General features: G+C 66.3%; 4 protein-coding genes across 6 annotated transcripts in view; 2 read left to right on the plus strand and 2 right to left on the minus strand.

Annotated features, from left to right (window-relative positions):
* Window positions 1-2023: 2023 nt before the first annotated feature.
* On the plus strand, window positions 2024-3987 carry RDH8 (retinol dehydrogenase 8). The gene is made up of 6 exons (XM_084277831.1): window positions 2024-2141; window positions 2587-2748; window positions 2827-3006; window positions 3093-3186; window positions 3286-3469; window positions 3604-3987. The coding sequence occupies exons 1-6, from the start codon at window positions 2036-2038 to the stop codon at window positions 3826-3828; spliced, it is 951 nt and encodes a 316-aa protein (XP_084133957.1). The 5' UTR covers window positions 2024-2035; the 3' UTR covers window positions 3829-3987.
* A 1763-nt stretch (window positions 3988-5750) lies between these two features.
* On the plus strand, window positions 5751-13453 carry LOC311203174 (suppressor of SWI4 1 homolog). Of its 2 annotated transcripts, none has more exons than XM_084277820.1 (12): window positions 5751-5782; window positions 6625-6795; window positions 8325-8426; window positions 8675-8725; window positions 10231-10401; window positions 10892-10968; window positions 11066-11173; window positions 11278-11401; window positions 11494-11572; window positions 11694-11823; window positions 12501-12664; window positions 12915-13453. In XM_084277820.1, exons 1-12 carry the CDS (start codon window positions 5765-5767, stop codon window positions 13358-13360), a joined length of 1641 nt encoding a protein of 546 aa, XP_084133946.1. In that variant the 5' UTR covers window positions 5751-5764; the 3' UTR covers window positions 13361-13453. The 2 variants fall into 2 exon arrangements, with proteins under 2 accessions (XP_084133946.1, XP_084133947.1); XM_084277821.1 differs by having other exon boundaries at window positions 10267-10401.
* Window positions 13454-13805: 352 nt separating this feature from the next.
* EIF3G (eukaryotic translation initiation factor 3 subunit G) lies at window positions 13806-19702 on the minus strand (the record flags this gene model as incomplete). Of its 2 annotated transcripts, XM_084277829.1 has the most annotated exons (11): window positions 19647-19702; window positions 18914-18963; window positions 18481-18573; window positions 17182-17270; window positions 16955-17014; window positions 16655-16759; window positions 16364-16553; window positions 15254-15361; window positions 15006-15142; window positions 13995-14101; window positions 13806-13888 (listed from the first exon to the last, which is right to left on the minus strand). In XM_084277829.1, exons 1-11 carry the CDS (start codon window positions 19664-19666, stop codon window positions 13873-13875), a joined length of 975 nt encoding a protein of 324 aa, XP_084133955.1. In that variant the 5' UTR covers window positions 19667-19702. The 2 variants fall into 2 exon arrangements, with proteins under 2 accessions (XP_084133955.1, XP_084133956.1); XM_084277830.1 differs by lacking the exon at window positions 13806-13888 and having other exon boundaries at window positions 13991-14101.
* A 1546-nt stretch (window positions 19703-21248) lies between these two features.
* DNMT1 (DNA methyltransferase 1) overlaps window positions 21249-22647 on the minus strand; it is a gene marked incomplete at its 5' end in the record, with an annotated part of 20597 nt that continues 19198 nt past the window's right edge. The window contains 5 exons of the mRNA XM_084277791.1: window positions 21249-21371; window positions 21535-21625; window positions 21761-21877; window positions 21966-22129; window positions 22226-22421. Of these exons, the coding sequence (XP_084133917.1) occupies window positions 21325-21371; window positions 21535-21625; window positions 21761-21877; window positions 21966-22129; window positions 22226-22421 (615 nt within the window). The 3' untranslated portion in view covers window positions 21249-21324. The remainder of the gene's footprint in view (window positions 21372-21534; window positions 21626-21760; window positions 21878-21965; window positions 22130-22225; window positions 22422-22647) is intronic.

Below are 22647 nucleotides of genomic sequence, written 5' to 3' on the forward strand. Positions count from 1 at the left end.
AGGGGGGAAGGGGGTTGAGGGGGGGGTGGGGGGTGTGTCCCACTGCCCCGAATGGTACCGGAGCCAAACGGGAGCCCCCAGCCCCACTGAAAGGTTTAGGGGTGCAGAACCCCCCATCCTGCTCCCAGCCCCACTGAGAGGATGGGGGGGGTTGGGGTACGCACCCCACACCCCCCCCCCACCCACCCCACTGCTAAAGCCCCAGTGAAGAGGGCAGGGTTTGGGGTGCAGAGCCCCCCCCTGCCCTCCAGTGAAGAGGGCAGATTTTGGGGTGCAAAAGCCCCCCTGCCCACCAGCAAAGAGGGCAGGTTTTGGGGTGCAAAAGCCCCCCGGGGAGGGGGGAAGGGGGTTGAGTGGGGGGGGGGGGTGTCCCACTGCCCCGAACGGTACCGGAGCCAAACGGGAGCCCCCAGCCCCACTGAAAGGTTTAGGGGTGCAGAACCCCCCCACCCCGCTCCCAGCCCCACAGGGAGGATGGGGGGGTTTGGGGTACGCACCCCACAACCCCCCACCCACCCCACTGCTAAAGCCCCCCAGGGAAGAGGGCAGGTTTTGGGGTGCAAAACCCCCCAATGAAGAGGGCAGGTTTTGGGGTGCACAGCCCCTCTGCCCCCCAGTGAAGAGGGCAGGTTTTGGGGTGCAGAGCCCCCCTGCCCCCCAAATGAAGAGGGCAGGTTTTGGGGTGCAAAGCCCCCCAGTGAAGAGGGCAGGTTTTGGGGTGCAAAAGACCCCCTGCTCCCCAGTGAAGAGGGCAGGTTTTGGGGTGCTAAGCCCCCCAATGAAGAGGGCAGATTATGGGGTGCACAGCCCCTCTGCCCCCCAGTGAAGAGGGCAGGTTATGGGGTGCAAAAGCCCCCCTGCCCCCCAGTGAAGAGGGCAGGTTTAGGGGTGCAGAGCCCCCCTGCCCCCCAGTGAAGAGGGCAGGTTATGGGGTGCTAAGCCCCCCCTGCCCCCCAGTGAAGAGGGCAGGTTTTGGGGTGCTAAGCCCCCCAGTGAAGAGGGCAGGTTTAGGGGTGCAGAGCCCCCCTGCCCCCCAGTGAAGAGGGCAGGTTTTGGGGTGCAAAGCCCCCCAGTGAAGAGGGCAGGTTTAGAGGTGCAGAGCCCCCTGCCCCCCAGTGAAGAGGGCAGGTTTTGGGGTGCAAAGCCCCCCTACTCCCATCTCCACAGCAGGCACAGCACGCTTTGGGGTGCAAAGCCCCCCAGCGCACTCCCACCGTGGAGGGGAGGTCAGGGGGGGTTGGGGGGCCCCCCCCCCCTCCATTCACCCCTCGGTGCAGCTGCCGCCCGGCTGTGGAGCCCCCCGGGGCCGGGCTGGCCCGAGTCCCCCCATTGCCTCATCGCCTGAGTCAGAGCTGCCCGGCCCCGCTCCCCCCCCTCCCCCCTGCTCCCCCAGCTCCCCCCACACCCCCACCTCCCCCCTGCTCCCCCAGCCCGGTAAATATTTACCCCTGTCTCTGCAGTAACCAGCCCCCCCCACCGGCACCCCCAGCCCCCCCAAACCCCGTCCCTGCCTCCCCACCAGCACCCCTGGCACCCCCAAACCCCGTCCCTGCCTCCCCACCAGCACCCCAGGCACCCCAAACCCAGTCCCTGACACCCCAGGACCCCCAAACCCCATCCCTGCCTCCCCACCAGCACCCCCAGCCCCCCAAACCCCGTCCCTGCCTCCCTGCCGACACCCCTGGCCCCCCAAACCCAGTCCCTGCCTCCCCACCAGCACCCCCAGCCCTCCAAACCCCATCCCTGCCTCCCCCCGACCCAGGGAGCTAGATGCAGTGCAGCCCCCTCCCCAACCTTCAACCCCCTTGCCTCAGTTTCCCCCCAGCCAGACCCCTGGGACAGGGTGGGGGGGCTACAGGGTGGGCATCTCACTAACAGTCCCCACGCCACATGCCCCACGCTGGGCGGGGAGGGGTCCCACGGCCCGTTGCACCCCCCCTTGCCCTCCCCAGGCTGCCCCGGAGGCTGATCCGGCTCCCACGTGACGCCGGGTCCTGATCCCATAAGAGCCTTTGGACCCGAGGCCGGGGCAGCCATGGCCTCCCCTGCGCCCCGCACCGTCCTCATCACCGGCTGCTCCTCGGGCATCGGCCTGGCCGTCGCCGTCCGGCTGGCACAGGACCCCCAGCAGCGCTTCCAGGGTGAGGAGGGGGCCAGGGGCCCACAGCCCACCCTGGGACAGGGGGGGAGGGTGCTGGGTTTGGGGGTCCCCATACCCCATCCAACCCCCAGAGCCTCCTTCACCGTGCAGCCCCTTGGGATTTCAGGTCTCGTGACCCTGAGCTCCAGGACCACCCCACCACCCCCCCCCAGCACTCCAGCCCCCCCACCCATCACCCTGCAAGAGGGAGGGGTGCTGGGGCTATGGGGCAGCCCCCCCGGGACACGCTCCCTCTGGGTGAGACACGTGGGTCCCCACACGCTTACACACGCGTGTGCAGCCCCCACGGCTGCGGATTAACCCTGGGGGGGGGCGGATTAAAGGCCGTGTTACCCAAGCAGCTTAGGGAACAACATCTGGGCTTGACCCTGCGACCCCCCCACCGGCTCCTGAGGGCCCCCTGACCGGGTTGGGGGTACCCCCAGTCATCGCCACCATGCGGGACCTGCGCAAGAAGGAGAAGCTGGAAGAGGCAGCGGGGTCAGCGCTGGGGAAGACGCTGAGTATCCAGCGCCTGGACGTCTGCAGCGACAGCTCGGTGGCCGAGTGCATGGGCAGCATCCCCGGGGGCCGGGTGGACGTGCTGGGTGAGCTGGGTGATGGGTAGAGGGGTGTGGGTGACGTGGGGAGGGGGGTCCCTAAGCGCTCCCCACGCCCTGTCGCAGTGAATAACGCCGGCGTGGGGCACGTGGGGCCCGTGGAGAGCGTCAGCGTGGAGGAGATGAAGCGCGTCTTCGAGACCAACTTCTTCGGCGCGGTGAGGATGATCAAGGCCGTGCTGCCCGACATGAAGCGCCGGCAGAGCGGCCACATCGTGGTGGTCAGCAGCGTTATGGGGCTGCAGGGTGAGGCGGGGCTGGGGGGTCCCACTGCGGGCAGGGGAAGGAGGTGGGGGGGTCTTGCTGAGCTCCAGCCCCTTTTCCACCCTCAGGAATCGTCTTCAACGACGTCTACGCCGCCTCCAAGTTCGCCGTGGAGGGGTTCTGCGAGAGCCTGGCCGTGCAGCTGCTGCAGTTCAACGTCTTGTGAGCACGAAGGGCTGTAAAGGGTGGGGGGGGGTGTCCCCCAAAGTGTTTAAAGGTAGCTGTAGACCCCCACCCTAAGCCCCCACCCCGGTCCTACAGCGTCTCCATGGTCGAACCCGGCCCTGTGAACACCGACTTCGAGCTGAAGCTCATGGAGGAGGTTTCCCGCTCCGAATTCCCCGGCGCCGACCCGGCCACCGTGCGGTACTTCAAGGACGTGTACCTACCGGCCTCCCACCAGATCTTCACCACGCTGGGGCAGAGCCCCGCCGCCGTAGCCGAGGTGCAGGGCCGGGAGCAGTTGGGTGGGAAGCTGGGATGGGTGGGGAGTGGGGGTTGTTTTTTGAGGAGGGGGCAGGGGTACCGTTAGCTGCCCCCCCCACGCCCTCCCCTCAGCTCCTTGGGCTGGGTTGACAGGCCATCGTGAGCGTGATCGCAGCCCGGCGCCCCGCGTTCCGCACGCAGACCAACCGGCTCTACACGCCGCTGGTGGCTCTCAAGTACGCAGACCCCTCGGGGGACCTGTCGGTCAGGACCTACTACCGGCTGCTCTTCAGCTACGGGCCCCTGTTCCAGCTCAGCGTGGCCGCCCTGCGCTGCCTCACCTGCGGCTGCTTCCGACGCAGGGTCACCCCGCTCTGAGCCGGGGCTGCCCCGTGTCCCCAGGGGGAGTTTGGGGTCCCTCCACAGCTGGGGAAGGGGCCATGGTTACACCCTGCACACCCCCTCCTCAGCCCCGGCATCGCCCCCAGCGATGGGCACTGGGGCGGGGGGCAGGTGGGGGGGGTATCCCGGGGAGGTGTGGGCCTGGTGGGATTGGGGGGTCTGGGGGTGTGGAGATGGGGCGGGGGGAGTCCTAGGGAGGTGGGGGGCTCTAGGGGGCTCCAGTAAAGCCTGTGGCTTCGCCCCCACCTCGCAGTGACCTTCCTGCCTGTGGGGATAAAGGGTGGGGGGTTGGGGGGGGCGAATGGGACTGGGGGGGGGAGCAGAGGAGGCCGCGTAACCATGGCAACGAGGGGGGGGAGTTGGGGTCCCTCCACAGCTGGGGAAGGGGCCATGGTTACACCCTGCACCCCCCCTCCTCAGCCCCGGCATCGCCCCCAGCGATGGGCACCGGGGAGGGGAGCAGGTGGGGGGGGGGTATCCCGGGGAGGGGTGGGCCTGGTGGGATTGGGGGGGGAGTTGGGGGGTCTGGGGGTGTGGAGATGGGGCGGGGGGAGTCCTAGGGAGGTGGGGGGCTCTGGGGGGCTCCAGTAAAGCCTGTGGCTTCACCCCCACCTCGCAGTGACCTTCACGCCGGTGGGGATAAGGGGTGGGGGGCGTGGGGGGGGCGAATGGGCCTGAGGGGGGAGCAGAGGAGGCCGCGTAACCATGGCAACGGGGGGGGAAGTTTGGGTCCCTTCACAGCTGGGGAAGGGGCCATGGTTACACCCTGCACACCCCCTCCTCAGCCCCGGCATCGCCCCCTGCGATGGGCACTGGGCGGGGGGCAGGTGGGGAGGGGTATCCCGGGGAGGTGTGGGCCTGGTGGGATTGGGGGGTCTGGGGGTGTGGAGATGGGGCGGGGGGAGTCCTAGGGAGGTGGGGGGCTCTGAGGGCTCCAGTAAAGCCTGTGGCTTCGCCCCCACCTCGCAGTGACCTTCCTGCCTGTGGGGATAAAGGGTGGGGGGGTTGGGGGGGCGAATGGGCCTGGGGGGGAGCAGAGGAGGCCGCGTAACTATGGCAACGAGGGGGGGGAGTTGGGGTCCCTCCACAGCTGGGGAAGGGGCCATGGTTACACCCTGCACCCCCCCTCCTCAGCCCCGGCATCGCCCCCAGCGATGGGCACCGGGGCGGGGAGCAGGTGGGGGGGGGGTATCCCGGGGAGGGGTGGGCCTGGTGGGATTGGGGGGGGAGTTGGGGGGTCTGGGGGTGTGGAGATGGGGCGGGGGGAGTCCTAGGGAGGTGGGGGCTCTGGGGGGCTCCAGTAAAGCCTGTGGCTTCACCCCCACCTCGCAGTGACCTTCACGCCGGTGGGGATAAGGGGTGGGGGGCGTGGGGGGGGCGAATGGGCCTGGGGGGGGAGCAGAGGAGGCCGCGTAACCATGGCAACGAGGGGGGGAGTTTGGGTTCCTCCACAGCTGGGGAAGGGGCCATGGTTACACCCTGCACCCCCCCTCCTCAGCCCCGGCATCGCCCCCAGCGATGGGCACCGGGGCGGGGGGCAGGTGGGGAGGGGTATCCTGGGGAGGTGTGGGCCTGGTGGGATTGGGGGGTCTGGGGGTGTGGAGCTGGGGCGGGGGGAGCCCTAGGGAGGTGGGGGGCACTGGGGAGCTCCAGTAAAGCCTGTGGTTTCGCCCCCACCTCGCAGTGACCTTCGCGCCGGTGGTGATAAGGGGTGGGAGGGGGCGTGGGGAGGGCGGACGGGCCTGGGGCGGGGAAGCGGAGGAGGCCGCGTAACCATGGCAACGAGGGGTGGCGGCGCGGGGCGCGCCGGGAAGGGCTCGGCCGGAAGTGACGCAAGGAGGGAGCGGGGCGGGAGGCTGCGCGCCGGAAGTGGCCGCGGCCACGTGGTAGCGGCGGCGGCGGCGGCGGCGGGATGGGGCGGCCGAGCAAGGTACGGGCGGGCCGGGGCCGGGAGCACCGGGGGCAGGATCCGGGACCGGGGACGGGATGGGGACCGGGGACCAGGGACCAGGACCGGGATAGGGACCACCGGGGGCAGGATCCGGATCGGGATCTGGCCGGGGGTAGGGCTGGGCCGGGGGTGGGATGGGGTCCGGAGACCGGGGCCGGGACAGGGACCACCGGGGGCAGGATCTGGGACCGGGGACGGGATGGGGACCGGGACCGGGACAGGGACCACCGGGGGCAGGATCCGGATTGGGATCTGGCCGGGGGTAGGGCTGGGCCGGGGGTGGGATGGGGTCCGGAGACCGGGGCCGGGACAGGGACCACCGGGGGCAGGATCTGGGACTGGGGACGGGATGGGGACCGGGACCGGGACAGGGATCACCGGGGGCAGGATCTGGGACCGGGATCGGGATGGGGACCGGGGCCGGGACAGGGACCACCGGGGGCAGGATCTGGGACATGGACCGAGCCAGGAGTGGGATGGGGACCGGGACCAGGGACGGGATGGGGACCGGGGACCAGGACCGGGATAGGGACCACCGGGGGCAGGATCCGGATCGGGATCTGGCCGGGGGTAGGGACAGGACGGGGGTGGGATGGGGACCGGGCAGGGACCACCGGGGGCAGGACCCGGGACCGGAACCAGGGCTACGTACGGGCCAGGACCAGGCCAGGTCCCAGGACCAACCCAGGGCCAGGACCGGGGGCATCACCAGGAGCGGGTCCAGGCTGAGGCATCCCGGGCCATGACCCGGCCGTACCGGGCCCGAGGGGTGGTGCCGGTGCCGGTGCCGGTCCCGGTGCCCCACGTCCCACCCCCCGCAGAGCAAGAACCAGAAGAAGGAGCGGGCGGCGGCGCTTCAGCAGGCGCAGCAGGACTTCGGCTCCGTCCCCCACTCCTTCGTCTTCCACCGCGGGCGCGTCGGGAGGAGCGTCCGGCAGCTCGTTACCGACGTGCGGAAGGTGATGGAGCCCTACACGGCCCGGGCCCTGACGGTGAGCGCGGGGACGGGGCGGGGGGCGGCTGCCTCTGCTCCCTGGGGATGGGGGATGGGGGTGGAGGGAGTGGGTTCTGAACTGGAGCCCTGGGATGGGGTGGAGGGGGTGGGTTCTGAACTGGGACCCTGGGATGGGGGAGGGGGAATGGGTCCTGAACTGGAGCCCTGGGATGGGGGGAGGGGGAATGGGTCCTGAACTGGAGCCCCTGGATGGGGGGAGAGGGAATGGGTCCTGAACTGGAGCCCTGAGACAGGGGGAGGGAGGGAGAACGGGTCCTGAACTGGAGCCTGCGGGAGGGGAATGGGGGGGGGAACGACACCAGGACGAGGGGGAATGGGCCTGGAACCGGAGCCCTGGGATGGGGGAGGGGGAACGGGTCCTGAACTGGAGCCCCGGGATGGGGGGAGGGGGAACGGGTCCTGAACCGGAGCCCTGGGATGGGGGAGGGGGAACGGGTCCTGAACCGGAGCCCTGGGATGGGGGGAGAGGGAATGGGTCCTGAACCGGAGCCCTGGGATGGGGGGAGAGGGAATGGGTCCTGAACTGGAGCCCTGGGACAGGGGGATGGGAGGGGTCTAGGACAAGGGGGAACGGGCCTGGAACCGGAGCCTGTGGGAGGGGAATGGGGGGAGGGAGAACGGGTCCTGAACTGGAGCCCCGGGATGGGGGGAGAGGGAATGGGTCCTGAACTGGAGCCCTGGGATGGGGGGAGAGGGAATGGGTCCTGAACTGGAGCCCTGAGACAGGGGGAGGGAGGGAGAACGGGTCCTGAACTGGAGCCCCGGAGGGGGATGGAGGGGACCAGCACAAGGGGGAATGGGCCTGGAACCGGAGCCCGTGGGAGGGCGGGGGAAGGGGGAATGGGTCCTGAACCGGAGCCCCTGGATGGGGGGAGAGGGAATGGGTCCTGAACTGGAGCCCTGGGATGGGGGGATGGGGGGGACCAGGATGAGGGATAACGGGCCTGGAACCGGAGCCCATGGGAGGGGGGACAGGGGGAGCAGGTCCTGAACTGGAATCCTGGGACAGGGAGACAGAGGGGACCAGGATGAGGGAGAACGGGGCCCGTGGGAGGCGGAACGGGTCCTGAACCAGAGCCCCGGGATGGGGGGAGGGGGAACGGGTCCTGCACTGGAGCCCTGGGACAGGGGGATGGGGGGGGGTCCAGGACGAGGGGAACGGGCCTGGAACCAGAGCTGGGGGGAGGGAGAACGGGTCCTGAACTGGAGCCCCAGGACGGGAGGATGGAGGGGACCAGGACGAGGGGGAATGGGCCTGGAACCGGAGCCCATGGGAGGGGGATGGAGGGGACCGGGATGAGGGGGAATGGGCCTGGAACCGGAGCCCGTGGGAGGGGGAGATGGGGGGAGGGGGAACGGGTCCTGAACCGGAGCCCTGGGATGGGGGGAGGGGGAACGGGTCCTGAACTGGAGCCCTGGGACAGGGAGGGGGAAGGGGCCCATCACCAGAGCCCGGGCTGGGGTCCGGTGCTCGGGGGGGTCACTCAGGGGGTGCCGGTGCCGCAGGTGCGGAAGAACAACTCCCTGAAGGACTTCGTGGCGGTGGCCGGGCCGCTGGGTGTGACACACTTCCTGCTCTTCACCAAGTCCTCCTCCAGCATCAACTTCGTGAGTAGAGACCCCCGGGGGGTTGGGGGGCTCCCTCCTCCCCCCCCCAGCTCCCTTGGGGGGGCTTTTCCCCCCCCCTCCCCAGCCCCAGGGGCAGGTGATGACAACCCTGGCTGAGCTCTGGCCGTGATCCCAGCCCAAGTAAACGCTCTGATGCGCCTGGGGGGGGTGAGGGGGGAGTGGGGGGGGGTGAGGGGGGGTCGTCAGGCCCGGCACAGCCTCTGAGCGCCCCTTCCCCACCCCCACAGAAACTCTTCCGGCTGCCCGGGGGTCCCACGCTGACCTTCAAAGTGATGAAGGTGGGAAACCCACCCCCCAAAACTCCCCCCCTCCCCTCCTCTGCTTCCCCAGCATCTCCCCCTCCTCATCCTCGTATCCTGCAGCGTCTCCCCCTCCCCACCCCCGTGTGTGTCCCCCCGTGTCCATGTACCCCCCTCTTCACCCCCGTGTCCCCCCTCCTCAGCCCAGTGTCCATGTCCCCCACCGTGTCCCCCCTCCTCACCCCCATGTCCGTGTCCCCCTTCCCCACCCCCGTGTCCCCCCCCCTTCTCACCCCCTTGTCCATGGGCCCCCCCCTCCATGTGTGTCCCCCCTCCTCACCCCTGTGTCTGTGATGCTCCCCGTGTCCATGTACCCGCGCCCCCCCCCCATGTCCCCCCCCCCTCACCCCTGTGGCCATGTCCCCCTTCCCCAACCCTGTGTCCCCCCCACCGTGGCTGTGTCGTCCCCCCCTCACCCCAGTGCCCGTATCCCCCCCCTTACCCCATGCCCATGTCCCCCCTTGTGTGTCCTCCCATCACCCCGTGCCCCCCCCATGCCCATGTCCCCCCCCATGCCTGTGTCCCCCCCCTCCTCACCCCGTGCCCGTGTCCATGTCCCCCCCTTACCCGGTGCCCGTGTCCCTCCTCACCCCATGCCCATGTCCCCCCCCTCACCCCGTGCCCATGTCCCCCCCCATGCTCATGTCCCCCCCCCTCACCCCGTGCCCGTGTCCCCCCCCCCCATGTTCATGTCCCCCCCCCTCACCCCGTGCCCGTGTGTCCCCCCCATGCCCATGTCCCCCCCCTCACCTGGTGCCTGTGTGTCCCCCGCCCATGCCCATGTCCCCCCCCTCACCCCATGCCTGTGTCCCCCCAGTACTCCCTGATCAGGGACGTGGTCTCGTCCCTCAAGCGGCACCGGATGCACGAGCAGCAGTTCACCCACCCCTGTGTCCCCCCACCCTCACCCCCGTGTTCATGTCCCCCCTCACCCGGTGCCCGTGTCCCACCCCCCATGCCCGTGTCCCCCCCATGGCCATGTCCCCCTTCCCCAGCCCTATGTCCGTGTCCCCCCCCTCACCCCCGTGTTCATGTCCCCCCCCGATGCCCATGTCCCCCCCCCTCACCCGGTGCCCGTGTCCCCCCACCATGCCCATGTCCCCCCCCCTCACCCGGTGCCCGTGTCCTCCCTCACCCCGTGCCCATGTCCCCCCCTCACCCCGTGCCCGTGTCCCCCCAGTACTCCCTGATCAGGGACGTGGTCTCGTCCCTCAAGCGGCACCGGATGCACGAGCAGCAGTTCACCCACCCCTGTGTCCCCCCCACCCTCACCCCCGTGTTCATGTCCCCTCCTCACCCCGTGCCCGTGTCCCCCCCCCATGCCCATGTCCCACCCCCCTCACCCTGTGCCCGTGTCCCCTCCCCATGCCCCCCCCCCTCACCCCGTGCCCGTGTCCCCTCCCCATGTCCCCCCCCCTCACCCCATGCCTGTGTCCCCCCCCATGCCCATGTCCCCCCCTCACCCCGTGCCCGTGTCCCCCCAGTACTCCCTGATCAGGGACGTGGTCTCGTCCCTCAAGCGGCACCGGATGCACGAGCAGCAGTTCACCCACCCCCCGCTGCTGGTGCTCAGCAACCTGGGGCTGCAGCAGATGCAGCTCAAGCTCGCGGCCACCATGTTCCAGGGCATGTTCCCCTCCATCAACGTCCACAGGGTGAGTGGGGGGGGGATGAGGGGGGGATGGGGGGTTCCCTCCCCTCCCCCCAACCCCCCCAGCCCCTTTTCCTGCCCCCTCCAGGCTTCCCAGAGCGGTTCCAGCAATATATTGAGTCTCTCCTCCTCCTCACCCTCTCTCCTCCTCCTCACCCTCTCTCCTCCTCCTCACCCTCTCTCCTCCTCCTCACCCTCTCTCCTCCTCCTCACCCTCTCTCCTCCTCCTCACCCTCTCTCCTCCTCCTCACCCTCTCTCCTCCTCCCCCATCTCCTCCTCCCCCATCTCCTCTTCCCCCTCTCCTCTTCCCCCTCTCCTCCTCCCCCTCTCCTCCTCCCCCTCTCCTCTTCCCCCTCTCCTCCTCCCCCTCTCCTCCTCCCCCTCTCCTCCTCCCCCTCTCCTCTTCCCCCTCTCCTCTTCCCCCTCTCCTCTTCCCCCTCTCCTCTTCCCCCTCTCCTCTTCCCCCTCTCCTCTTCCTCCTCCTCCTCCCCAGGTCAACCTCAACAGCATCAAGAGGTGTTTGCTCATCACCTACGACGCGCAGACGCAGCTCCTGGACTTCAGGCACTAGTGAGTGTCAGGCCCCCGATTTGCTTGTTCTGGCCCCCCAATCATGACACTGAGACCTTCTTCCTCCTCCTCCTCCTCCTCCTCCTCCTCTCTGCAGCAGCGTGAAGGTCGTGCCCGTGGGGGTGAGCAAAGGCCTGAAGAAGCTGCTGCAGGAGAAGTTCCCCAACATGAGCCGCTTCGAGGACATCAGCGAGCTGCTGGTGAAGTGCGTGGGGGGCGGGTGGAGAAGGGGGAGAGGAACAGGGGTGTCCCCCAGCCCCCCTCAACACCCCCACTCCCCCCAACCCCCCTCCTCTTCCCCCCCAACAGAGACGTGAACCTGTCGGAGAGCGAAGCGGAGCAGGACGGGACCCACAACGTGCTGGAGCTGCCGCAGGCCTACGCGGGCAGAGGCAACATGAAGGCTCAGCAGAGCGCCGTGCGCCTCACCGAGGTGCGTGTGGCACCGGCACGGGGTGCAGGGCACGGGGAGGGGGGGCCACAGGGCTTGAGGAGGGGTCCTCTCTGTGTTCCCCCCCACCATAGATCGGGCCACGGATGACACTGCAGCTCATCAAGGTGGAGGAAGGGCTGGCGCAGGGCAACGTGCTCTTCCACAGCTTTGGTGAGTGCGGCGCCGCCCAGCCCGGCTCCGGCAACCGCCCGGCTCCGGGAACCAGCCGGCGGGAGGCTCAGGCTGGGGGGTCTCATCCTGTCCCCCCCTCCCCATCCTGGTCTGTTTTAAGTGCACAAGGAGGAGGAGGAGGTGAGGGAGATCCTGGCGCGGAAGGAAGCGAAGCTGCGGCTCAAGGCCGAGCGGCGCAGGAAGCAGGAGGCGGATGTGGAACGCAAGCGGCGGCAGCGCGAGGCGCACAGGTGAGGGTGGGGCTGGGATCCGGCAGTGCCAGGATTGGACTGGCAGTACCAGGATCAATCCAGCAGTGCTGGGATCTGGCAGCACCGGGATCGATCTGGCGGCACCAGGATCGATCCGGTAGCACCGGGATCAATCTGGCAGTGCCAGGATGGATCTGGCAGCACCAGGATCAAACTGGTGGCACCGGGCTCGAACTGGCAGCACCGGGATCGATCTGGTGGCACCAGGCTCCAGCAGTGCTGGGATGGATTCTGTAGCACTGGGATCAATCTGGCAGTGCCAGGCTGGATCTGGCAGCACCGGGATCAAACTGGTGGCACCAGGATGGATCCGGTAGCACTGGGATCAGTCTGGCAGCACCAGGATTTATCTGGTGGCACCAGGCTCTGGCAGTGCCAAGCTGGATCTGGTAGCACCAGGATCAATCTGGCAGCACCGGGCTCCGGCAGTGCCAGGATAGATCCGGTAGCACTGGGATCGATCTGGCGGCACTGGGCTCCGGCAACGCCGGGATGGATCCGGTAGCACCGGGATCAGTCTGGCAGTGCCAGGATTGATCTGGTAGCACTGGGATCTGGCAGCACCGGGATCGTTCTGGTGGCACCGGGCTCCGGCAGTGCCGGGCTCCAGCAGCTCCCAGCCAGCCACTCAGCCCGTTCCTCCGGCGCTGCCGCAGGGAGAAGAGCCTGGCGGGGATCCGGCGCAAGCGGCAGCAGGACGGGGACAGCGACGCCGAGGATCCCGGCGCACCGGAGCAGCCGGAGGCAGCCGAGCAGTCGGAGGAGGAGGAGAGCGACGCCGAGTACTACCGGCAGGAGCTGGGCCAGGAGCCCGATACCGGTGAGTCTGGGGGTGAGAGGGGGGGGACACGAGCATCCCACCCCCTCCTCCTGTCCCCCCACCTTCCCACCCCGTGCCGTGCCGCCGGTGGCTGATGACACCCAAAACCTTGAGCTCCCGGTGATGCCGGTTCAAAGTAAACGCTCTGACACGGCGGCGGCAGCCCCGGGGCCACCCCCTGCACCCCCAACACCCCCTTTTCGCTGACACATGCCCCCCACCCCCTTTTTCCTCTCCCACCCCCCCCCAGATCTCTTTCCCAGCCGCACCAAGAGGAAGCGACACCCCTCGGGGGTGGCAGCACCGCTGGGGAAGCGCCGGCGGCACAACCAGCCCCAGCCCAGTGTTCCCAGTCAGCGCCACGCCGAGCCCAGTCAGCACCCCAAGGCAGTGGGGAGATGGAGGAGGGGGAAACCAACCCCGGGGGCACGGAGGAAAAGAGAACCGGCACAGGGGAAACTGAGGAAGGGAAAAGCAGCAGCACCAAGGGACTCACAGCCCCAGGGTCGGGGCAGGACCGGGGGGAAGCACCGGGGGCAGCACCGGGAGCGCCCAGCCCGGGAGGGGGCTGGTCCTGGGGCCGGTCCCAGCTCCAGCCGAGCGGCTGCGCGGCCGAAGAGGGGGCGGGGGCAGCTGCTGTCGAAGGGGAAGACGATTTTCCGGCGGCCCAAACACACCCCGAAGGGGAAACGCTGAGACTGGGGGTGGTGGGAGGAGGAGGAAGGGGATCCCCCCCCTCCCCATCCCTGCTCCCCCAGTCCCTGCTCCTGTGCAATAATAATACACTGCTTGGAATGGGTGTCTGGGCTGTGCTGGGGTCTGAGGGGGGCAAAGTGGGGTGTCCCCTCCTTGGGTGGTCCCTTTTCTGTGTGGTTAGAGGGGGTAAAGCCCCTCAGGGCTCAGCATGGCACAAGGGGGGGTGTTGCCCCCCCATGGGAGAAGGGGGGGGGATTAAAATCACACCCATACACGGCCTCATTCCTTGGGAGACCCCCCCACCCTTCTAAAGCCCCCAGCACCGCTCTGGCTCAGGCACCACATGCTTTGGGGGCAGCTCTGGCTCTGCCAGAGGATGGTGCAGTGAGGGGACCCCCCCAGCTCTGGCCAGGACCCCCCCCAAACAGGCTCAGCTCACGCTCGCTGCCTTCCAGACCCTGTGTCTTTATTTAGAGGCACCAGCTGCTCCCACCAGATCCAGGGCTCCGGGTTCAATTGGTGGAGGGTCTGGGGAGGAGAAAGGATGTGGTGAGGGAGGAAGGGGGGGGACAGGCAACACTTGGGGGGCACAGAGTGTGTCCCCCACAGAGCAGCCCCCCACACACACACTTACTTGGCCCATTCCACGTTGAGGATCAGGTGGTCGTAGCCGAAGCCGGAGACGCCGGCGATGGCGCGAGCGGCGTCTTCCCGGCGGTGGAAGCTGATGAAGGCGAAACCCTGGGGCAGGGGGAGAGGGAGAGGGGTGAGAGGGGATCCCTGGGCTGGAAAAGCTCCTTGAGATGGGCTAATCCAACCAGCCCTGGCTCTGCTTCCTCCCCCCACATCCCTGGGTGGCTGCAGGATGAAATGAGCCAGCAGTGTGCCTGCCTGGCCAGGAAAGCCAATGGCATCTTGGCTTGTATCAAAACCAGTGTGGCCAGTAGGGCTGGGGAGGGGATTGTGCCCCTGGGCTGGGCACTGGGGAGGCTGCAGCTGGAGTGCTGGGACCAGTTCTGGGCTCCTCAGCATCAGAAGGACATTGGGGTCCTGGGGTGAGTCCAGAGAGGGGCAACCAGGCTGGGGAAGGGGCTGGAGGGTGAATCCAGCTGAGGGAGCTGGGGATGCTCAGCCTGGAGAAGAGGAGGCTGAGGGGAGACCTTCTCCCCACCTACAGCTACCTGAAGGGAGGGTGCAGAGAGGTGGGGGATGGTCTCTTCAGCCAGGGGACAGGAGCTGGGACAAGGGGCAATGGCACTAAGCTGTGCCAGGGCAGGGGCAGATTGGATATTAGACAAGAATTTGTTAATTAAAGAGTTGTCAGGGCTGGACCAGGCTGCCCAGGGAGGGGGCTGAGTCACCATCCCTGGGGGTGTTCAAGAAAAGGGTGGATGAGGCACTTGGGGATCTGGTTTAGCACAGGATGGGAATGGTTGGACTGGGTGATCTTCAAAGGTCTCTCCCCAACCTGGTGATGATTCTGTGACCCAACCCCCTCCCTGGGCAGCCTGTCCAGACCCTGACCCCTCTTTGGGGAAAGGCTTTTCCCCAGGGTCTGACCTACCCCTGCCCCTCCCCACCCTCAGGGAGCTGGGAAGGCTCTTCCTGACCCCCTCCTCGAGGAGCAAACCCCCCCTGTACCCACCTTGGACTGGCCAGTGGTCTTGTCCTTGGCCAAATAGATCCTGGAGATGGAGCCGAAGGGGCGGAACAGCTCCTGGAGGTCGGTCTCCCGCGTGTCCTCGGACAGGTTGGTGACGCGGATGGTGGCGTTGTCATCGGCTGCAGGGACAGGGAAGGGTGACAGAGTCAGGGCCACGGGGGACAGGCAGCACGTGTGGCACAGCCAGGGCCTCTGGCACAGGCAGGGGGGTTGGGCCTGGACTCACTCACCGCGGCGGTTGGGCTGCATGGACTCCCCGCGGCGACTGGCGCCGTCCCGCAGGCTGGGGGGGACGTACTTGCCTGTCTTGCTCTGCTGAGCCTGCACCGGCTCTGGCTCTGGGGAGGGAAGGGGGTCAGCACACCCACTGCCAAACTACAGCTCCCCCCCTGCCCAGGATGTACCCCCAAGCAGCTGGAGAGGGGAAGGGCAGGGGGTGAGAGCACCCACAGCTCACCCCCCACCCAGGATGTACCCCTGGGCAGCTGGAGAGAGGAGGGGCAGGGGGTGAGAGCACCCACAGCCAAACTACAGCTCACCCCCTGCCCAGGATGTACCCCCAAGCAGCTGGAGAGGGGAAGGGCAGGGGGTGAGAGCACCCACAGCTCACCCCCCACCCAGGATGTACCCCTGGGCAGCTGGAAAGAGGAGGGGCAGGGGGTGAGAGCACCCACAGCCAAAACACAGCTCACCCCCCTGCCCAGGATGTACCCCCAGGCAGCTGGAGAGAGGAGGGGCAAGGGGTGAGGGCATCCACAGCCAAACTACAGCTCACCCCCTGCCCAGGATGTGCCCCCAGGCATCTGGGAAGGGGAGGGGCAGGGGGTGAGAGCACCCACAGCCAAACCACAGCTCACCTCCCACCCAGGACATACCCCTGGGCAGCTGGGAAGGGGAGGGGCAGGGGGTGAGAGCACCCACAGACAAACCATGGCTCATCCCCCACCCAGGACGTACCCCCAGGCAGCTGAAGAGGTGAGGGGCAGGGGGTGAGAGCACCCACAGCTCATCCCCACCCAGGATGTACCCCTGGGCAGCTGGAGAGGTGAGGGGCAGGGGGTCAGCACACCCACAGCTCACCCCATGCCCAGGATGTGCCCCCAGGCAGCTGGAAAGAGGGGCAGGGGGTGAGAGCACCCACAGACAAACCATGGCTCATCCCCCACTCAGGACGTACCCCCAGGCAGCTCAAGAGAGGAGGGGCAGGGGGTAAGAGCACCCACAGCCAAACCATGGCTCACCCCGTGCCCAAGACGTACCCCCAGGCAGCTGGGAAGGGAAGGGGAGGGGGTCAGCACCCCCACAGCCAAACCATGGGTCACCCCCCACCCAGGACATACCCCCAGGCAGCTTCTCCTTCTCCCCTGTGGACAGCCCCAGCTGCTCAGCCAGCTCCTTCTGCATGGGGCCCAGGGTGTCCTTGTAGGGGCAGCGGGTGGTCCAGTGGTCGCCCTTACAGATGCGGCACGAGACGATCTTCTGCCCCTTCAGCTTGTTCATGGGGTCCTCCTCCTCCTGGCAGTTCAGGTCCTGGAAGGGGAACAGAGAGACCCCTCCTCAGAGTCCCACCAGCTCTGCCAGCAAGCTGGGGGGCTGCCCACCAGCACCCCCACCCACCACCTTCCACCCACCTCCTTGCTGGTGATGAAGGTCATGAAGACATCGTCGCTCACTGTGGTGGTGGCAACATTAGGGCCAGGGGCATCAAACTCAGAGTTCCCAAATTTCTTCCAGTTCTGGGGAGAAAAGGGAAGAGGGAAAAATTGGGGAGGGGGGTGTGTGTGAACTCAACAGGTACGTTTCCAGGCACTGAGCAGAGCTGAGGTGGGGGGAAGGGGAAACGCTCCCCCCTTCCCAAGGGGTTGGAGGGAGCTCATGAGGAATAGGAGGGGAGGAAGCTCTTGGGGAGCCTTCCTCTGGGACACACTCACCTTCCTCCTGGCCACGGCCTTGGAAGCCTTCCTGGTCTCGATGCGGAAGGTGCGGATGATCTGGGGGGGCACCGGGGAGCCGCTGAGCACCACAGGACACAGGGGTGGGGGGCACAAGGCCTGGGTGGGCCCAGCATGGGGGGCTCCAGGAGGGGAGAGGGTGAGGAGGGGGAGCTCAGCAGCAAGGGAGAAGCCAGGAGACCCCACCCAGGTCACCCCCCACTCACCTTCACCTTGCGCCCATCCTCCTCCTCGCGGTACTCGGTGATGGTTTTGATGTTGCCGTTGATGAGCTCTTTAGGGGAGGGGAGGGGGCCTGTGGGGAAGGGGAGGGGGCACAGTGGGGTGATGATAGAATCCCAGACTGGGCTGGGTTGGGAGGGACCCCAAGGGTCCCAGAGCTCCAACCCCCTGCCACAGGCAGGGACACCAACCTCCAGGCCTGGAGCTACACAAGGTTGCCCAGGGCCCCAGCCAACCTGGGCTTGGACACCCCCAGGGATGGGGCACCCACCCCCTCTCTGGGCAGCCCCTTCCAGCCCCTCACCACTCTCTCTGTGAAAAACCTCCCCCTAATATCTAATCTAACCCTTCCCTCCTTTAGTTTTAATCCACCCCCCTTGTCCTGCCAGTCTCTGCCCTTTAACAAGCCCATTCCCCTCCTGTTCCTCTGCTCCCTTCAGGGACTGGGGGGCTGCAGTGAGGTCCCCCCACAGCCTTCTCCTCTCCAGGCTGACCCAGCCCAGCTCCCTCAGCCTCTCCTCGTAGGGGAGCTGCTCCAGCCCTCTGAGCATCTCCATGTCCCTCCTCTGACCCCTCTCCACCAGTTCCCCATCTCCCTTGTACTGGGGAGGCCCCAGCTCTGGACACAGGACTCCAGCTGGGGCAGAGCAGAGAGGGACAATCCCCTCCCTGTCCCTGCTGCCACCCCTCTGCTGATGGAGCCCAGGATCCCATCGCCCTTCCCAGCTGCAGGAGCCACTGCTGCCTCATGTGAGGCTTCTCCCCCACCAGAACCCCCAGGTCCTTCTCCTCAGGGCTGCTCCCCAGGAGCTCTTCTCCCAGCCTGGATCTGGGTCTGGGATTCCTCCAGCCCAAGTGCAACACCTGACACTGGGCAGTGTTGAACCTCAGTAGGTTCCCCCATCTTTCCAGCCTGTCAGGATCCCTCTGGATGGCTCCTTTCCTTCTAGGGTGTCAACCACACCACCCAGCTTAGTGTCACCCCCAAACCTGCTGAGGGTGCACTCAATCCCATCACCCATGTGATGTTACAGAGAACCAGTCCCAAGACAGACCCCTGGGGGACCCCACTTGTCACCAGCCTCCACCTGGACACAGACCCACTGACCACCAACGTTCTGTCAACCAGTTTCTTATCCACTGGATGCTCCACCCATCAACTCCACATCTCTCCAGTTTAGAGGTAAGGATGTGATGGGGGATGGTGTCAAAGGCCTTGCACAAGCACGTTCCAAGCAGCTGAGGTGGCAGGGAAACAGCCCCCCACTTCAGCCAGCTCTCACCTCCCTTCAGCAGCTCGGCCTCAGCGCTCAGGCTGCCCCCCAGCACCCCAGGCAGGGGGATGTCCTTCAGCAGCTCGCTGGTGATGCATTTGTCTGCCAGAAAAAGAGAGGGGAGAAGCTAATCCCTGGCTGTTTCTTCTCTAAGCATAGGAAAAAGGCCAAAGAACCAACTCCCTGAGCTTCTCCAACTCTTAAAGTAGGTGGAGTAAGGGTGGTGAGCAGCGTCCTGCTCCCTGATCTGGGCCTGGGACACTCTGCTCGCCAAGGCTCAGCCCAGCAGCCTGTTCTGAGCCCCAGGCAACGCACAGACCCGTCCCCACGCTGGTTTGGGAGCAGCTGCTGCTGTTTTCTCCCGATAAAACACCCCCAGTTACCAGCAGGAGGAGCAACAGGAGAAGGGGGAGGGGGCGGGCCCGCGGCGGGAGACACTCACCGTCCTCTCCACCCTCTTCTTCCACCTGGTCGGCCCAGCTGGGCTTCGAGCTGCGGAGAGAGCACAGCCTTAAACCCCCGCCCTGTGCCGGGCCATCCTCCCGGGGACCTTCCCCTTCCCTCCTTCCCTCCCCTGCCACCGCCACGGCCCCGCCAAAGGCCCCTGGGGCCGCACAGCTGCTGCCGCCGGGCCCCAGCCGCGCTCCCCACCCGCCCCCCCCAGGCCTTCCTCAGCTACGGCCCCGCTGCTCGGGCCGGGCCAGCCTCCCCCCGCCGCCCCCGGGCCTCTCCCGCCGCTCCCGGGCCCCGTTCCGCCTCCCCCCACCGCTCCCGGGCCCCGTCCCGGACCCAGGCCCCGTCTCGGGCCCGTCCCATCTGCCCCCCCACCCCGCCGCTCCCGGGTCCCTCCCGCCTCCCCCCCGCCGTTCCCAGGCCTCTCCCGCCCCCAGGCCCCGGCCCGGGCCCGTCCCGGCGCCCCTCGCCGCTCCCAGGCCCCGGCCCGGCCCCCGGCCCGCCGCTCCCCGGCCCGTCCCGCCCCCAGGCCCCGTCCCGTCCCCCCCCCCCCGCCGCTCCCAGGCCCCGGCCCGCCGCTCCCGGGCCTCTCCCGCCTCCCCCCGCCGCTCCCGGGCCTCTCCCGCCCCAGGCCCCGTCCCGGGCCCGTCCCGGCGCCCCTCGCCGCTCCCAGGCCCCGTCCCGGCCCTGTCCCGCCCCAGGCCCCGTCCCGGGCCGCTCACTCGTAGTCTCCCGTCGGCATCGCGCTTCCACCTCCCTCCCGTCCAGCCACCGGAAAGAGGTGCCACGCTTCCGGCGGCGCTACGCCACTTCCGGCCAGGCGCCCGCCGGCCGCGCTGCATGGCGGGAAGCGGTTGCCAGGCGACGCCGCAGCAGGCGCGGGCCGCGGCCTAGGCCAGGCCCGAGGGAGCGGAGCGGGGCGGGGCGGGGCGGGGGGTATAATTTATAGGAGAGATTTATTTGAAGAAATATTACAACATATAAAAACTACATAAAGTATCAATTCCCACTTGTACAAAGCGGCCTATTATTTTCAGTACAATGCGGCGTAAAAACAGGGCGCGGGGCGGCCCCAGGGCAGGGCCAGGAGGGCTGGGGGCGCCCACGGGGCTCTGCTGGGGCGGGGGGGGGGATCCCCGGGGCGGTAGTGGAGTTCGACCATCACAGACAGCGGCAGGAGACAGACACGAGCGGGGTTGGGAGGGTGGGACAGGTCACAGCGGGTCCCTGGGTGAGGGGGGGGGGGGGTTGGGGGGGCAGGGAATTCAACAAAATCCCCAAAAGAAAACAAAACTCCCCCCCAAAAACACACGTGCCCCCCAAAAAAACCCCACACAAACCCCTTCCCAAAAAGCAAAAGACACACTCGAGAAACAAAAACCCCCAAAAAACCCAGCGTGTACCCCAAAAAAAAACCCCACAAAAAAAAAACCAAAGAAACACACTCAAAAAGCAAAAAGAAAATAAAAAACCCAAAAAACCGCACATGTATCCCAAAAAAAACCCACACAAAAACCCCTCAAAAGAAAAAAAAACACTCAAGAAACAAAAACCCCAAAAACCCCCACTTGTACCCCAAAAAAACCCACACAAAAACCCCCCAAAAAGAAAAACACACTCAAAAAGCAAAAAGAAAATAAAAAAACCCCAAAACCCCACATGTATCCCAAAAAAACCCACACAAAAACCCCTCAAAAGAAAAAAAACACACTCAAGAAACAAAAACCCCAAAAAACCCCACTTGTACCCCAAAAAAACCCACACAAAAGCGCCTCAAAAGAAAAAAAAACACACTCAAGAAACAAAAACCCAAAAAAAACCCCCAAAACAACCCCAAAAAGAAAATAACACTCAAAAAGCAAAAAGAAAATTAAAAAATAACCCAAAAAAACACATGTACCCCCAAAAAACCCCATAAAAACCCTCCAAAAAGAAAACAAAACACTCTCAAAAAACAAAAAGAAAACAAAAAATCCCAAAAAACCCTACATGTACCCCCCAACCCCCCCAAAACCCTCCAAAAAGAAAAAAACACACTCAAAAAATTAAAAAAACCCACATGTACCCCCAAAAAACCCCACAAAAAACCACTAAAAACCAAAAAAACACTCAAAAACCAAAAAGAAAACAAAAAACCCCACACAACCCCCCCAAAACCCAAAAAGAAACAACAAATAACCCCCCAAAAAACCCAAAACAAACCCAAAACAAACCCTCAAATACCCCCACCAAGACCCCTGCCCCCCCACCCCAAACTAACAATAAATCCCCCCCAAAATCAACCCAAAATCAACCAACTCCCCCCCCCAAAAATGAAATCAAATGATCAAACAAAGAAAAGGGCGTTAAAATAAATCAGTGCATGATTGGGAGTCCTGGCGCCGGAGGAGAGGCCGCGCCTCACTCCGCGCTTGCCGTGGTCTCCATCTTCTCCAGGGCGCTGGTTTCTGGGGATAGAGGAGGGGGTGATGTTGCAAGACCCCATCTTGCCCCTTGTGCCCCCCCCCCAGCCCTAAATCAGCACCCCGCCGCCATCCCAAGGGAGGGCTTGAGGCCGGGGCGTGCGGCGCAGGGTAGGGGAATGGCGGCGTGTGGCGCCACGGGGCCTACCCGCCATGTCTTCTCTCAACTTCGCCAACACACACGACTTGATCTCCAGCCCGATGGCTTTGGCTAGAGGAGGAGGCACTGCGTTACCGACCTGCGACAGAGGGAGGGTTAACGCCGAGCGCCGCCACGCCGCCGCCAAGGGGACGCCATTACGCCACCGCCAAGGGGACGCCATGGCGGCAATGAGGAGGGTGGTCCGCCATGACCGCGAGCGGGTGGCCCTCACCTGTCTGTGCTTGTCGAGGATGTTCCCGAAGAGGCGATAGGTGTCAGGGAAACCCTGGGAGCGGGCGCACTCCCTCACGCTCACCACTCGATGCTGCTCCGGGTGCAGCACCCGACCCTACGGCACCGAAGAAACCCAAACAGTCCAGAGCTCCGGTAGCCATTCGGCAACAGCCGGCAGGCGGGAGAGCCGCGGCGGCACCCACCTGCTTGCCCATAGGCTCAGGGTTGGTAACGGTGGTGCTGAAGAAGCCATCCCACTCCAGGCGGCCATAGAGCCCGGCCCAGTGGTTGTGCCGGTTGCCGGTGTGCGGGAGACACCAAGGGATGAGGGTGTTGAACTGCCTGTCCGCGGGGTCGCAGGGCTTGCCTGGGCACACGGAGAGAGGATGAGGGAGGATGTGGAAAGCGAGGAAGGGATGAAGAAGCATCCACAGCTGATTTCTGGGGAGACAACACCACCCACCTTCGACGCAGGAGCAGACACCCCGCAAGGCGCCGGAGCTGCTGCGGCCGTTCTTCTTCTCGTGGTGCGTGTAGCGCAGCTTGCGCGTGGTGGTGCCGTCCGACAGCCGCACCTCGATGTTGGGCAGGTCACGCCAGTCGGAGCCGGGGGCCAAAGGGATGTGTCTCATCCGGGCTGCCACCAGAGCGCTCATGTCCTGCCAACCGCAAGCCCATCGTCACCCATCCCAGCGCTGGGGATGTAGAGGGATGATGGCCACTCCTCAGAGCCCCTGTCCTCTCTCTCCGGGGAAGGATGAGTCCCTGCTGCTCCATCCATTAACCAGAGAGGCCTTTGGGGGGGATCCCCCCCAACCCCAATCCCACCCACCATCCAACCTGCCCTTGGGTTGGGGTGTGGGGAGGAAGGGAGTCAGCCCTCCG

The sequence above is a fragment of the Gallinula chloropus genome (assembly GCF_964237585.1).
Source record: "Gallinula chloropus genome assembly, chromosome: 36".
NCBI lineage: Eukaryota > Metazoa > Chordata > Aves > Gruiformes > Rallidae > Gallinula > Gallinula chloropus.